The sequence below is a fragment of the Coregonus clupeaformis genome, chromosome 34, assembly GCF_020615455.1.
Source record: "Coregonus clupeaformis isolate EN_2021a chromosome 34, ASM2061545v1, whole genome shotgun sequence".
Classification (NCBI taxonomy): Eukaryota; Metazoa; Chordata; class Actinopteri; order Salmoniformes; family Salmonidae; genus Coregonus; species Coregonus clupeaformis.
In genome coordinates, this window is record NC_059225.1 from 14,330,887 (window position 1) to 14,346,746 (window position 15,860).

Here is a 15,860-nt window from a genome sequence, read left to right on the forward strand (position 1 = left end):
GTTTACTATGTTGCGTACCCCAAACACTTTTGTTATACATTGATATTTGCATATAGGCTAACAGTTTGATGACACACGTGTACAGCTTTACATTAAATAGGGTCAGCTTGTAGACTATAGGCCTACTGCGAGGAATCATCAGCTGCTCAAGCCCTAACTGGTATCAGTTTCATATATGGGCAAGTAAACATGGCAACCTTTGACGTGACACTTTCTAAAAACAGCCCTGACACCCGCTCGAGCTGCCAGATTGGGGGCCACGTGATACTCTGTATGAGAAACAGCTTGAACCAGTGGTCCTTCTTTTCAACCTCACTCCGAAATAAGCGGCTTGGGATGTTAGAATGCCGAATTAACCGTTGCCTATTGTTCATTTGACACTGTTGATACAATTTTAACGTCTTAACGGAGTGGGTGTATCAGAAGAGAAATGTCATGGATAACTTGGAGAAGCAGCTGATTTGTCCCATCTGCCTGGAAACATTTACCAAACCAGTGGTCATCTTACCGTGTCAACACAACCTCTGTAGAAAGTGTGCCAATGATATCTTTCAGGTAAAGTAGGCCTGCAATTACATTGGAGTATTGGAAAGTATTTTAGGACAGACTAGTATGTGATAGACCTATAGATTAAACTGTGTCTACGCTATTATCCATAGACTATTTCTGTTTGTCTATATCTATAACAACTAGTTTGACTGTATATTGGGGGATATTGTTTTTGCTTGTTTCTTGTCTAGGCACAGGCTACAGGTGTAGGATCTTAATTGTATCACCCTTTTGTTGCAGGGGATTTCCTGCACAGCAAGAAATGCAAACTTGTAGTGTATTCAATGTTTAAAAGGCTTTTAAAGATTGTAATTTCCACTTTACATTTTCAGACTTGATTTGCCCTTACCAAAAATGTATCAACCCCTACAACAATGTCCAATAATTATAATCCACACAATAATTCAAATTTCCTGTTGCTGCAGGGTCAAATTAAGATCCCACATCTGAATGTACTGTAGCCTACACCAGATCCTCTGTATTGTTCTCATTTTATGCTTTGTATTATCTTGTTGCCACGAGCCATTGCAGTGTTCAATCTCAGCTTTGTACATCCATGTAATTTTGTGTAGCCTCAAATGTGACTACAGTTTTCACATGAAATAGTAGGCATAAGCAATAATAGGTGTTACATTTGGTCTACATTTTAATATGTTCCATCCTGTCTAGGCCTCCAACCCATATCTCCCAACCAGAGGGGGGTCCGTGACCTCTGGTGGCCGTTTCCGGTGCCCGTCCTGCAGGCACGAGGTGGTCCTGGACCGCCATGGGGTCTATGGGCTCCAGAGGAACCTGCTGGTGGAGAACATCATTGACATGTTCAAACAGGAGTCCACCAGGTGAGAGAGTCGTACACTATAGGAGTCCAAAGGAAAAATAGTACTTCCGGTACATGGACTTCGCTTTCCAACCCAGGTGCATGAACAGATGAGCAAACTGGGGGGAAACTATGTGCTCCATGTACTCGCTAGCTTGTTACAGGGTTCAGTACAGTTCTTATTACAGTAATCATTAAAAAAAGTAATTATTAAAGAAAGTAACCACCACCACCACCATCATCACTACCATAAGTGGCCCAATTTGCAGGATCCTACTATACCACAGACTGAAAGCACAGACATCCAGTTACTCCATTTTGTGAGTTTTGGCCTAAATTCATTTCTATGTGTAATTTCCTTAGCTTTCCATATTCACTGTTCCATTACCAGGGTTTAAACTACTTCCAATATGTCACTGAATTTCTTACAAGAAGACGGAACAGTGAATTCTAAAAGTAGGTCAGTTAGGGCATTGAACAGTGAGATACTCATAATGATAGCAATGTGACATTTTCTCTTCTGATAGATATATAAAAAACTCATACACCTACATGCAAAACGTGTTAAAACCTTGCTGTTGAAATTTGATATTTTTCCTGAGTCCTCACCGCATGACCTGACCACGACAAAGCTGGGCCTTAAACTTCACTAGTCATGTCATGTTCTCAGGAAAAGGTCCTGGTGCCACTCATACTGAATGATTTCTTCAATACTTACTACTTTTTTCACCTTGTGTACTAGACTTCCAGACTGCCTTATAAAGACACATGGTGGCTGGTGAACGTGACTAGTAGTAGTTTCGAAACTAGAGTTGATAAACAAATAATGATGATGTTCTTTAACCGGGCGGCAGGTAGCCTAGCTGTTAAGAGCGGGGGTTTGAATCCCTGAGCCGACTAGGTGAAAAATCTGCCAATGTGCCCTCGAGCAAGGCACTTCACCCTAATTGCTCTGGAGTGTCTACTAAATTACTAAAATGTAGATGTTCTCCCTCCAGGAGCCACAGCGATGACAACAGCTGGAGCTAAATACAGTCAAGGAAGTACGTAGGTCACAAACATTGCATTTACATGAAGGATTACTGTTTATATTTAACTCCTGTTAAAATAGGTGTCAGGGTTTTCTAGTGAGAGTGTCATCTTATCTTTTATTACATTTACATTTACGTCATTTAGCAGACACTCTTATCCAGAGCGACTTACAAATTGGTGCATTCAACTTATGATAGCCAGTGGGACAACCACTTTTTTTTTTTTTATGGGGGTGGGGGAAGAAGGATTACTTTATACTATTCCATGTATTCCTTAAAGAGGTGGGGTTTCAAGTGTCTCCGGAAGGTGGTCAGTGACTCCGCTGTCCTGGCGTCGTGCGGGAGCTTGTTCCACCATTGGGGTGCCAGAGCAGCGAATAGCTTTGACTGGGCTGAGCGGGAACTGTGTTTCCGTAGAGGTAGGGGAGCTAGCAGGCCAGAGGTGGATGAACGCAATGCCCTCGTTTGGGTGTAGGGTCTGATCAGAGCCTGAAGGTAAGGAGGTGCCGTTCCCCTCACAGCTCCATAGGCAAGCACCATGGTCTTGTAGTAGATGCGAGCCTCAACTGGAAGCCAGTGGAGTGTGCGGAGGAGCGGGGTGACATGAGAGAACTTGGGAAGGTTGAACTGCTTTGTGGTGGGTGTTTGGTGCTATAAGAATGCATGAGATGAACGTGTTGCATTTAAGCAGGGTTGGGTAGGTTACTTTCTAAATGTAATCTGTTAGTTACTAGTTAACCTGTCCAAAATGTGTATTAGTAACGGAACTTTTGGATTACCCAAATTGAGTAATGTCATCTCATTACTTTCACTTAGAAGAAGATAAAAAGGATCCATCAAACGCATTTGGTGTCATCATAGTGGTCTCTGATTGGTGGTCATCATTTGGTGTCATCATAGTGGTCTCTGATTGGTGGTCATCATTTGGTGTCATCATAGTGGTCTCTGATTGGTGGTCATCATTTGGTGTGTCATCGTAGTGGTCTCTGATTGGTGGTCATCATTTGGTGTCATCATAGTGGTCTCTGATTGGTGGTCATCATTTGGTGTGTCATCATAGTGGTCTCTGATTGGTGGTCATCATTTGGTGTCATCATAGTGGTCTCTGATTGGTGGTCATCATTTGGTGTGTCATCATAGTGGTCTCTGATTGGTGGTCATCATTTGGTGTCATCATAGTGGACTCTGATTGGTGGTCATCATTTGGTGTCATCATAGTGGTCTCTGATTGGTGGTCATCATTTGGTGTCATCAGAGTGGTCTCTGATTGGTGGTCATCATTTGGAGTCATCATAGTGGTCTCTGATTGGTGGTCATCATTTGGTGTGTCATCATAGTGGTCTCTGATTGGTGGTCATCATTTGGTGTCATCATAGTGGTCTCTGATTGGTGGTCATCATTTGGTGTCATCATACTGGTCTCTGATTGGTGGTCATCATTTGGTGTCATCATAGTGGTCTCTGATTGGTGGTCATCATTTGGTGTCATCATACTGGTCTCTGACTTGTGGTCAGACTCGCTCAGGTGGAACAAACTTAAACTTGCGCCTTAAACCGAATGGTGTCATAATGCTTTTTTTCCTCAAACATCCTTTCTGAATTTAAATCCAATAAGTAATCATCTAGTTTTTCAAAAGTATCTGTTATCGGATTACAATATTTTTGCTGGTAACGTAACTGATTACAGTTACAGTTTTTTGTAATCAGATTACATGTAACTGATTAAATGCTTTTAAGAATAGGAGCCCCGAGGCCCCTAGCTCTCTACTGTCCTGTATCCGACATCACGCTTAACGCTTCAGACTTTATTTATGAGACACAACTCTCTTCCGCTTGACACAGAGAGAGGGATGGAATGGAGGAGAGGGGTGCCCTGTGTATTTGAGGACACTCACAGAGAGAAAGAGAAAGAAGGAAAGCTTCCTGTGTATTTTTGAGTGCTTGCTAGTTTGAAAGAGAGGGCCTGCGTATAGATAGTGGAGTAGGGGACCTCTAGCACAACAGAGAAAGAGAGCGTGAGGAGTAGAAGAGGGTCATGTTGTGTGTCTCCTTGTGTTGTGTTGGGAGTTGGAGGCAGTGTATCTGTCACTCGGCCGCTGGTGCCCATATGAACCCATAGCCCCACAGTGAGTCAGAGGGGTGATTCGGTTGGCAAGAGGTTTCCGGTACAAGACATTCACACAATGATATACTTCCAACTGACGTGGTGTGTGGTGTGTGTGTGTGTAGTGTGTGTGTGGTGTGTGTGTGTGGAGGAAGGATGACTAATGCCTGAATGACACACACCACACTTAGATACTGTCTGTACAGATGCTCATGGCTCAGGATGTGATGTTACCTATCATGACCTTGTGACTGCATGGTGGGGTGTTCAGTTATCATGGGCAGGCAGCCTGAATCAAACCAAACTGATCAGGAGAGGAAGCCACTATACTATTACAGTAAGACACACCCGTAGTGTTGGGAGTCTCAGCATGTCTCCTTCCCCCCTCCAGCAGCCCTAGGCCAGCGGCCCCAGAGAGGACGGAGGAGCGGGCCATGTGCCAAGAGCACGAGAATGAGAAGATCAACATCTACTGTGTGACCCACAGCGTGCCCACCTGCTCCATGTGCAAGGTGTTTGGAGCCCACAAGGACTGTGAGGTGGCGCCGCTCAAAAGCATCTACCAGACACAGAAGGTGAGGACTGACTGATGTAGGAAAACATCTTCTTGAAGAGATGTACAGTACAGTAGGTCAAATGGGAAAGTTGCCTCCTGAGTATATGTCAGTGTATTGCAACTCACTCAGTGACTGATGCGTCTTGGCTTCTCGTTGTGTGTGTGTGTGTGTGTGTGTGTGTGTGTGTGTGTGTGTGTGTGTGTGTGTGTGTGCGCGTGCCCGTGTGTGTGCGTGCTGTTGCGGCCACAGACAGAGTTGACTGACGGGATAGCAATGATGGTGGGGAACAATGACAGGATCCAGGGCATCATCAGTCAGTTAGAGGAGACCTGCCGGACCATAGAGGTGAGTGGCCCAGTGTGGCAGCACCTGTCTTGCTGTCTCTGTCTGTCTCTTACACAGCCAGCCAACTGAAACCAGGATGTTACTGTAATCAGCCCTCCCACCCCACCCTCCACAGACACATACACACACACACTTAGAAAAATTACTAGGTGTTCTACTGCTTGTTTGTTTCTGTCACTCACACAAATAAACTAGTAAGGTTCCAGAGATACCTTCTCCTCCCTCACACATACCAAGAAACACACAGAAATGATTCTGCCTTCCGACTCGCTCACACTGAGAAACCAGGAGGGGAATTGATGGGGCGAGAGTAGACACCCCTGATGTGCACACGCACAACACACACACACACGCACAACACACACACACATTCACACACACACACAACACACACACATTCACACACACACACTGGAGTTGATGAGCTAGCTAGTAGCTGTACTGGGGAGGAAGCTGGAGCGGCTCCAGTCCCCTCTGTGTCACCCTTGGTGGTGTTACCCAGGATTGCCATGCAGAGCTGGGTCGTGTTCACTAGGCACGGAACAGGAGAAAACGCTTGTGTGTGCACGTGTCCATCTGTCCGTCCGTGTGTGTGTGGTTGCCTGTGTACAGGAGAACTGTAGGAGGCAGAAGTCCCAGCTGTGTGAGAAGTTTGACCATCTGTACGCTGTATTGGAAGAGAAGAAGAGGGACTTAAGTTCGAAGTTGGCGGCCAAGCAGGAAGAGAAGCTGAACTACATCCACGGTTTAACCAAGAAGTATAAAGAGCACCTGGAGCTGAGCAGTAAGGCTGTAGAGACAGGCATACAGACCATGGAGGAGCCAGAGATGGCCGTCTTCTTACAGGTGACTGACACAAACACACTCCCTCAACATTCAGGCTTGAATCGTGATTTAAGTTTCACATACTGTAAATAAGGAATTTATAGTAACCCTTCCCATTTCTTTGTCTTACAGACTGCAAAAGACCTACTGAAAAAGTGAGTACATTTGCTGCCTAACACTGATTCTTGATCAAACAAAGTGTGTTTCATGTACCACATTATTTACAGATCTATAGAGACCACACGCAATAAGGGAAGCCTGACTCTCCGTGTGTGTGTGTGTGTGTGTGTGTGTATGTGTGTGTGTGTGTGTCAGGATTGATGAGGCGTCGAGCACTTCTCACCTGGATAAGGTGGAGCGTGGATATGAGGCGATGGATCACTACACCATCAACTTCTCGAGAGAGGGCAGGGCCCTGCGTAACATCGACTTCATCTCCGGTAGGAAGAGTTGGCAGTGAAGCGTCTTATTAGAGCTGGGCGATACGGACAAAAATCCATATCGCGATAAATTACCTGAATTGATGTGATAATGCGATGAACCGATACGTTTCTAACATTAATGTGCGCCACAGTTTTATTGATTTATTATTCTTTAAACTACTACTACTAGTTTAGTGGTTGTAGCCATCAATTGTCCCATTAACAATCACCCATATTAGCAAACATTTCATTTCAAACTTCACATTTCTCTAGTATAGGCTACTTATCATAATGAACGATATCAGCAAAATGCCTGGGATAAGTGATCTGTATGGTCGGTGTGGATAATTTTCGGTTTATCATCCCAGCTCTAGGTCTTCTTGAGTCTCTCTGTGTCTGCCCCTGCACACAGAGGCTCTGTCATTGTCAACATCTCAGGTCCTAGATGGATGGGGGGTGCATCACAATTGTCTTGTGTGGTTTCCTTTCCTTGTTTCCTGTCTGTCGTCTTTATTAATCTGAAAACAGGCTAGGTGAAAGCAATATGAAGCTTTCCATGGGCGCTGTTTTTTTTCTTCTTCATTTATCCCTCTGTCTATAGATGACGAAGATGAGTATGAGGAGGTAGATGGTGGAGAAGCGGAGGGCGGGGCTGGAGTAGAGACACAGGCTGGAGTAGGAGGAGGAACCGCAACACCTGCCCAGCTTCCATCCCTGCCCCCTCAACTCAGCCAACCACAGAGCGCAGCCAAGCTTGCTGCCTCAACCTAACCATCAGCCATTTGCCCAGACCCACCTAAGCCCCACAGATACTTTCTGCAGGAGTAGGATGACGTTGTCTCTACACGCTGATCTAATGTCCATTTTGAGTTTTTCCTCTAATGCAGGGCTCCCCAATTGGCAGGCCGCAGGCCACAAAGACTGTAAAAAAACACCAGAAAATCCGCTCCAAGTGATTTTAATTTGGGAAATCTGTTCCAAAGTATTCCCATGCATAATATATATATATATATATATATATATATATATATGATCGTATACAAATGTAAGCAAGGCTTGAAATGATAATGTTTTAGTCAAGTATTATGTCTGTTTGGGCTTCTTGCGGTCAATTTGCAGTCTACAAATGATTTGTAATGAAGTTCCAGCCCCCTGACCATCTACAGGGGGAAGGTCTTTAGTCAGCCACCAATGGTCCAAGTTCTCCCACTTAAAAAGATGAGAGAGGCCTGTCATTTTCATCATAGGTACACGTCAACTATGACAGACAAAATGAGATTTTTTTTTCAGAAAATCACATTGTAGGATTTTTTATGAATTTATTTGCAAATTATGGTGAAAAATAAGTATTTGGTCAATAACAAAAGTTTCTCAATACTTTGTTATATACCCTTTGTTGGCAATGACACAGGTCAAACGTTTTCTGTAAGTCTTCACAAGGTTTTCACACACTTTTGCTGGTATTTTGGCCCATTCCTCCATGCAGATCTCCTCTAGAGCAGTGATGTTTTGGGGCTGTCGCTGGGCAACACGGACTTTCAACTCCCTCCAAAGATTTTCTATGGGGTTGAGATCTGGAGACTGGCTAGGCCACTCCAGGACCTTGAAATGCTTCTTACGAAGCCACTCCTTCGTTGCCCGGGCGGTGTGTTTGGGATCATTGTCATGCTGAAAGACCCAGCCACGTTTCATCTTCAATGCCCTTGCTGATGGAAGGAGGTTTTCACTCAAAATCTCACGATACATGGCCCTATTAATTATTTCCTTTACACGGATCAGTCGTCCTGGTCCCTTTGCAGAAAAACAGCCCCAAAGCATGATGTTTCCACCCCCATGCTTCACAGTAGGTATGGTGTTCTTTGGATGCAACTCAGCATTCTTTGTCCTCCAAACACGACGAGTTGAGTTTTTACCAAAAAGTTATATTTTGGTTTCATCTGACCATATGACATTCTCCCAATCCTCTTCTGGATCATCCAAATGCACTAGCAAACTTCAGACGGGCCTGGACATGTACTGGCTTAAGCAGGGGGGACACGTCTGGCACTGCAGGATTTGAGTCCCTGGCGGCGTAGTGTGTTACTGATGGTAGGCTTTGTTACTTTGGTCCCAGCTCTCTGCAGGTCATTCACTAGGTCCCCCCGTGTGGTTCTGGGATTTTTGCTCACCGTTCTTGTGATCATTTTGACCCCACGGGGTGAGATCTTGCGTGGAGCCCCAGATCGAGGGAGATTATCAGTGGTCTTGTATGTCTTCCATTTCCTAATAATTGCTCCCACAGTTGATTTCTTCAAACCAAGCTGCTTACCTATTGCAGATTCAGTCTTCCCAGCCTGGTGCAGGTCTACAATTTTGTTTCTGGTGTCCTTTGACAGCTCTTTGGTCTTGGCCATAGTGGAGTTTGGAGTGTGACTGTTTGAGGTTGTGGACAGGTGTCTTTTATACTGATAACAAGTTCAAACAGGTGCCATTAATACAGGTAACGAGTGGAGGACAGAGGAGCCTCTTAAAGAAGAAGTTACAGGTCTGTGAGAGCCAGAAATCTTGCTTGTTTGTAGGTGACCAAATACTTATTTTCCACCATAATTTGCAAATAAATTCATAAAAAATCCTATAATGTGATTTTCTGGATTTTTTTTTCTCAATTTGTCTGTCATAGTTGACGTGTACCTATGATGAAAATTACAGGCCTCTCTCATCTTTTTAAGTGGGAGAACTTGCACAATTGGTGGCTGACTAAATACTTTTTTTCCCCACTGTAGTTGATGATCTCTGCCCTAATGGTTAAGGTTAGGATTGGGAGAGGGGAAGCTGATCCGTGATCAGTGCCTATGGCCAACTTCTACCTGGAGCATACCTGCACAGGTGATAGACTGAGCCTTCTGGCACAAAACTCTCCTGGGACTTCCTCCCAAGTCTGTGGTTGGATGCAGCTGGATATGGACATGTTTTTGCCCAACATGAGTGCATTTCAGGACTTGGAGTCAGGAAGTTCACTAGGGGAATACTTTTTTGCCTGATTAAATTGATGTCTGAGTCTACCTATTTACAGAAAAAAAGAATGTGCTACCAGTGTTTAGTTTTTTCAAAATGAGATGTGGCTCATTTTAGAGTTCCCTCAGACTGAAATTGCAGCATTTTGCCTAAACAGCAGAGCTGAACTACATCATTAGAGAATATCATAGGCTGAACATCTCAAACAAGATGACTTTGCCTTTTATCTTTTTGTTTTTGATGAAAAAGTATTCCATGAAGGAACGCACGGGTGGTAAGATAAAACAAAATGATATTTGGTAACATTAGGACTTCACAAGGGAGAATAATATATCTAGGTTTTTCAATTACTGTAAGAGACAGCAAGCAGTCTTTTCTCATTTAAAAAAGAAAAAACGTTTTTAAGATGATATTTTGCCTGCATATTGTCACAGTGTACATTACGTTGCATGCATAAAGTGTGTGCATAAAACTTGTTTGGTCAGGTGTCCTTCTTCCTTAGTGCATAAAATCTGAATGCACCACTACTCCCTCCCTGTAGAAACCTTGTCTTCCAGCAGAGTATATAGACCATTATGGGCATGTAGGGCAAAGTCATTTCCGTTGGCCTCCAGCACCATTTCTCCATGAGATATTTCCCTTACGCCTCCCCTCCTTAGCAGTAAACAGGCGTTAGTTCATAAGTCTTACTGCCTTAGTTCAACTAATGATGTCAGGGAGCTTGTTGCATAATCCATATACCTCCTTCCAGCCCAGTGGAGGGAGGGTGCGTGCGTGCGTGCGTGCGTGCGTGCGTGTGTGTGTGTGTGTGTGTGTGTGCGTGCGTGCGTGCATGCATGCGTGCATCTGTGAGGTGGATCTTGAGGTGGTGCTTTAACGTGTCTCACACACTGATCCATGTAGAGATACATCTGATGCAGATATCAGACCTGAAAGAGGGATAGTCTGGTAAATCAGTTCAGTTTCTCCAAATGTCTTGAGTGGTGTTAGGATTGTTTCACAGCACATGTAGACAACTGATGTACTCTTTTCCTTTTGTATATTTCATGTCATCTCTTCAGTTTTATTAACCTGTTTCAACTGTCCATCTACTAGCCAGTCATAGTGCTCCCCCTCCCCCCAGACCTCCCCTGGTCTCTGAGGAAGTGATTTAACCAGCAGTTATTGAAACCAGATCCAGATCCATAATTTATACCTCCATTCCAATCACGTTTGCGGCATAGTTCAGTGCAACCTTTACAACTTAGGCTCTGTGCTGTAATAAGCCCCCTGTTACTATGTAGGGCAGACAATGGACCTTGACTCACAGACACATCACTTGTTATATTTTGACCCCACGGCCTGGGTCAAGGATCAGGGCACACATACCACAATGCTCTCATCTCACAGAAGAAAGAGCTCATTTGGTGCCATTGAGAAAGTTCCTGGGTTGTTGTTGTCTTGTCACTAACGAAGCAGTGGCTTGGCCTGTGTAATGTGAGCAGCTACTTCATAGTAGAGTGCTTTGAAGTAGCAAGGTAGATTAAAAAATAATTAACCTTGTCTTGATCAATTTTGGTACACCAATCATGAGTAGGCTAATATGAATGCAATAACAATAAGTCATTTTACTAGAAAGTTTATTTTTTATTTTTATTATGTTTCCATCTTTTGTGCGCCTGTTTCAGATTTGAGGCAGAGAGCTGATACTAAATCAGTTCAAAGGACAGGAAAAACTGTTAAAACATTTAGTTAAATCTGTGTGATTTAGAGTAATCTTACTTTTTTAATCTTTCTTTTTGGACTTATTTCTCACTGCATTGCAAATGGTATATCAACTATTGCCCTTGGTTTGAAAAGGACAGGTGCTGCTGTTCGATGCTCATGCAATTAGACATATGCAGGAATCTAAGAAACGCTCTTGCTCTGTCCTCACACTTTCTTCTGTTGTACTGACTACTGTAAATTATACAGAAAATCCTGTTTAGGTTTTTTTGCCGGACACTTCAGATCAGTGAAAGGTTTGTGTGCAGTATTTAAACAAAACCAAATTTAGATTCAAATGTTTTCAAGGCTATAACTATTATGGGCAATAAACTGTCGAATGTAAAAATATCCACAGAAAAGTGCAAACATAACTTTTCAGATTTTATTGAAAAATATAAATATAAGACATTCTCTTGCACAACAAAAATTGACTGGTTGCTCATAAGTTTATTAACAAACTTAAATAACATAACATACAATAAAACTTAATTTCCTAAGCCTATAAGGTCTACCCCAAAAATATTTTCATATCTTAAAGAAAGAGTGACTGAATCGTGTATATGCTACAGTTTTGATTGAGCACTTTAACAACAGTAGCCTAATATAAATTAATAGGACATAGTTTATCTTGCATGATATAGGCTACAATCTGATAATTACACAAGTCATGTACAAGCCCATTTAGTCTACATCGTTGGAAGTTAAAGCTATAAAATAAATCATTATAAACAAAGATGGAAAAGCAGCACTATGGTATAGAATATTGTGTGTTTTGTGCTAAACGTAAAAACAAATATTTGGCGGACGGATGGATGTAGTTTTCATTTCCCGAAGATCTCCATCATTTTTCTGTTGCTATGGGCTTGTTGCTGTAACTGTTCAGCTCTGGACATCTCCATCATCTGTCGGAGCATGTGGAACGTGAGATCTAGAGATATCGGCGGGTCGTCGGACCTCCTCCCCCTCTCCATCGAGTCGTCGAGCTGGTTCGCAAAGCCGCTGATGAACCTACTGATGTCCCCAACTTTGCCTTGTAGAAGGCGCTGCGTCAGCTGGAGCTGCAAGGCTCTGTTGTAGACCGCTGGGGAGCCCTCGGGGTTGCGGTTCCCGTTGCCCAGTCGGATGTAGTACTCCTCTCCGAGCCGCGTCAGGAGGGGAAGAAACTGTTGCTGCGCGTCGGGCTGTGGCGCGGTGGCGCGTTCGACATCGCCAGGGCTCTCGACAGCCCTACATTCATAGCGCGGTAAGAAAGCAACGAGCAGAACCACGGTGGTGACAAGTAAATTGAGCTTCATGTCAGGGGATCAACGGGAATCTGAGGAAGGAAGGAGCCAATTAACTTCAAGTTTCCTCTCAATGATGATCATTTCTGCACAATACCTTGATGCGTAATTTGTGCGTAAAATGGAGAGGCATGCGATGAAGTTGCAGGATAATATAAAATAAATGTGTATGAGAATGAGAATACACTGTCTAGAATTTTTAACTCCGGTCATCTAGCATTATCGGACTAGGAATTTACAGCTAGAAAAAAAATTAAATATATATGTAAATGCAAAGTAATCAAGTTAGTGTCCATAAATCCAGTGGTTGATGAAATGTCCACAAAATCACAAGGAGAGCTAGCAGAGAGAGACTATATGAGTTATGCGTGCATCTTTCAGTATCCATCAAGTTAATATGAAAAACTATGAACAGCTCTTCATGTTGAAGAAAAAATAACATGTAATGTCACCTGCTGACAGACAAATGTAAATAAAAGTTTAAAATGAAGTATGATCTATGAATGGACTTGTTGCCAGCAGAAATGGTCTCATACCTTGAGTTGAGCCGTTGTGTGTCCCTGGAAGATTTTAGGTATTTGTCGAGAGCTGCCTTCCTCTTCCAGAAGTGTTGTATCAAGAAATTGGTATAAGGTGTTCTTCAAAGAAAGGACGGCAGTTTGGATTTATATAGCCAAGACCCGCGACAAGTGTCACGCTCTGAGCTCAGAGATTGCGTCTGCGCATGGGTGTAACTTGAATGAATGCATCTGTGAAAGTCTGGGGTAGTTTGAATGAGATGAGTCATAATGGTTGTGTGTGTGTGTGTGTGTGTGTGTGTGTGTGTGTGTTGTCTGTGTCTGTGTCTGTGTGTGCGCGCGCGCTCAGAATACAACTTATATTTTCCAACACACAGACATGGATGTGGACATAATTGTTTGTCCATACCCACTAGGCACACACGTCAGTTCAACATCTAGTTTTGATTTACATTTGGTTGAGTTGTCAAACGTGAAATCAACAAAACATTTCACAATGTCATTGGATTTAGGTTAAAAGTTGGGTGAAAAAAAGACGGAATGCCCTTATGTTGATGACTTTTTGCAAATCCAATTAGTTTTCCACGTTGATTCAACGTCATAATCGATTTTTCTTTTGGTTGAAATGATGTGGAAACAACGTTGTTTCAACCTGTTTTTGCCCAGTGGGTAGTTGATCTTTATCTCAGTGGCTGATCTGTTCTACAGCAAAGAGGCCTGTATAATAATGTTATGCACAAGTGGTGTTCAGAAAATGGACAGAATTGTAATTTTGGTTGGGCACTTCTCATAATGAATCTCAGTCAGACAATCAAATGCCAGACTTTGTGCCCTGAATTATAAATTGGAAATAAAATAGTGCTGAATCTTGATTAATATTTATAACAGATAACGTCAGAGTACATTCTAAATTAACATAATTGTACTAATCAACTTCAAGAAGCACAGATGGGTCCGAAATGCACCTGCCCAATATTTCATGCCAATATGGTAATGTTCAGAATGCTATAGGAGCTTACTAGAGCTCAACTTGAAGAATGTATATGGCCATTTGAAGCACAGTCTGTGGATTACAGCTTCTCAACTGTTCTTAAACATGATTACACACCAACATAGATGTGCACTGCAAATGTAAACAAGGGACCCTTTCTCCCCCTATGACCTGGTTCCTCTCAAGATCTCCTCCATACTTTACCGTGGGCAGAGATAGCATACATACATACTGCACTGCAGAGCAACACTCATCAATCTCAACTAAGCTATGGCATTACTGTTTGTTAACATTCTCCTAACGTCTCCAGATGACCTGCGTTGTATTCTGGAGGTGAACCTGCAAACATCTCAGTGTGTCACAGAGAGAGGGGCGTTCACCACCACCACCACCACCACCACCACTAGCAGCAGCAGCGTTTCTCAATGATTCATTACTGCTGCACACATGTACGTCACTAGCTCTGTCACTCCTGTCTTCTCCCCCCCCTCCCAGGCCTCCAACTCACCCAGACAAGTGCCCGGCCTCAAGTGACGCTCTCAAGATGGAGTGTTTGATCCAAGTTTCACACTGACCGCCATTAGAATCCCAATCAGCTCCATAGAGATCACAGAGTCAAACTCTGCTGTTTTCATCTCTCTCTCTCTCTCTCTCTCTCTGCCATTCTCCTTCCACACACACTTAGATTATTTCCTATAGAAACCAGAAAATCCATCTTGCTGTTAGTGTGTAATTGTCCTTAAAATTTAGACATCTAGTCCTTAGACCCCCACATTTTGAGAAAAGGACAACCTTCTATGCCATGTCTTTCTCTGTCACGTCATTTAGACAACTGTGGTATGAAAAGCAGAGAAAACAATATTTCACATCTGTGGTTTACAAGGAACCCTAGGGACTAATGCAATGAAATAACATGAAAAGTTGGTTCTTTCCCAGAATAGCTTAATGTTATTACATTTGATAACAGCATCCATCTTGTGACTAAGGTGACGGTCTGACAGGATAACTGTAGAAAATGGGACAAGTGAGGATTTCCAGTTGCAGAACATAATTGCAAATTTGAACATGATGAGCTGAATCCGGCGTTATAGTGGTATTATAGTTGGAGACCCTAGCCTTCGAGTAATGTAGAAGAATCCCCCTCCTAGCTCTTTCATCCCTCATGTACAATATCTTCGCCTCTATTGACTGACTATAAATTTAACATTTTGGTGTATGTAGCCCAGAGTCCTGCTTAGAGTCCCTCAACACCCTGCCACGGAAAACGTCTAAGGCAATCACTGTCCCCTAGCATCTTCATCGTACTACACTGTGTGTAATAGTGATTTCCCCCTCTCTCCCCATCTCTTCCCCCCCTCTCCTCCAGGGGAGGTGTCAGGTCCCATCATAAGAAGCACATGCTGTCTGACAGAAATAGAACACACCACCATGTCAGACGGGGGAGTGAGTGATTTCGGTCATCAATGGGGGAGTTCGTTTTGCATGGCCTGGTGCCCCGTGTAGGTGGAGATTTCATGTTACGACCAATAGAATGGTCTAAAATTTGCAAACCCCGCCCAACCCGAGCAATGCAAAACAAACTCGCCCCATGTCACCTCACTGTCAAATCAACGTCCCCCCTCAACCAATCAATACACCATGTGATGCAACACAGGAAGGGCTCAAGGCCCGAATTATGA

At 43.3% G+C, this 15,860-nt stretch overlaps 2 protein-coding genes across 3 annotated transcripts; one reads left to right on the forward strand and one right to left on the reverse strand.

The window, feature by feature from the left end:
• The first annotated feature begins 272 nt into the window (after positions 1-272).
• On the forward strand, positions 273-7,855 carry LOC121549511 (tripartite motif-containing protein 55). Of its 2 annotated transcripts, none has more exons than XM_041861302.1 (8): positions 273-555; positions 1,219-1,388; positions 4,892-5,075; positions 5,307-5,402; positions 6,015-6,248; positions 6,360-6,382; positions 6,543-6,667; positions 7,251-7,855. In XM_041861302.1, exons 1-8 carry the CDS (start codon positions 436-438, stop codon positions 7,418-7,420), a joined length of 1,122 nt encoding a protein of 373 aa, XP_041717236.1. In that variant the 5' UTR covers positions 273-435; the 3' UTR covers positions 7,421-7,855. The 2 variants fall into 2 exon arrangements, with proteins under 2 accessions (XP_041717236.1, XP_041717237.1); XM_041861303.1 differs by having other exon boundaries at positions 4,895-5,075.
• A 3,902-nt stretch (positions 7,856-11,757) lies between these two features.
• Positions 11,758-13,330, reverse strand: crhb (corticotropin releasing hormone b). Its single transcript, XM_041861304.2, has 2 exons — positions 13,209-13,330; positions 11,758-12,704 (listed from the first exon to the last, which is right to left on the reverse strand). The coding sequence occupies exon 2, from the start codon at positions 12,682-12,684 to the stop codon at positions 12,211-12,213; it is 474 nt and encodes a 157-aa protein (XP_041717238.1). The 5' UTR covers positions 12,685-12,704; positions 13,209-13,330; the 3' UTR covers positions 11,758-12,210.
• Positions 13,331-15,860: the final 2,530 nt, after the last annotated feature.

Excerpts from the sequence above, each read along its gene's own strand:
- LOC121549511 (XM_041861302.1), top strand. The coding sequence starts at position 436 with ATGGATAACTTGGAGAAGCAGCTGATTTGTCCCATCTGCCTGGAAACA. Across the intron at positions 1,389-4,891 it reads TTCAAACAGGAGTCCACCAG|CAGCCCTAGGCCAGCGGCCC; the intron begins GTGAGAGAGTCG and ends TCCCCCCTCCAG. Across the intron at positions 6,668-7,250 it reads TAACATCGACTTCATCTCCG|ATGACGAAGATGAGTATGAG; the intron begins GTAGGAAGAGTT and ends CTCTGTCTATAG.
- crhb (XM_041861304.2), bottom strand. The coding sequence starts at position 12,684 with ATGAAGCTCAATTTACTTGTCACCACCGTGGTTCTGCTCGTTGCTTTC.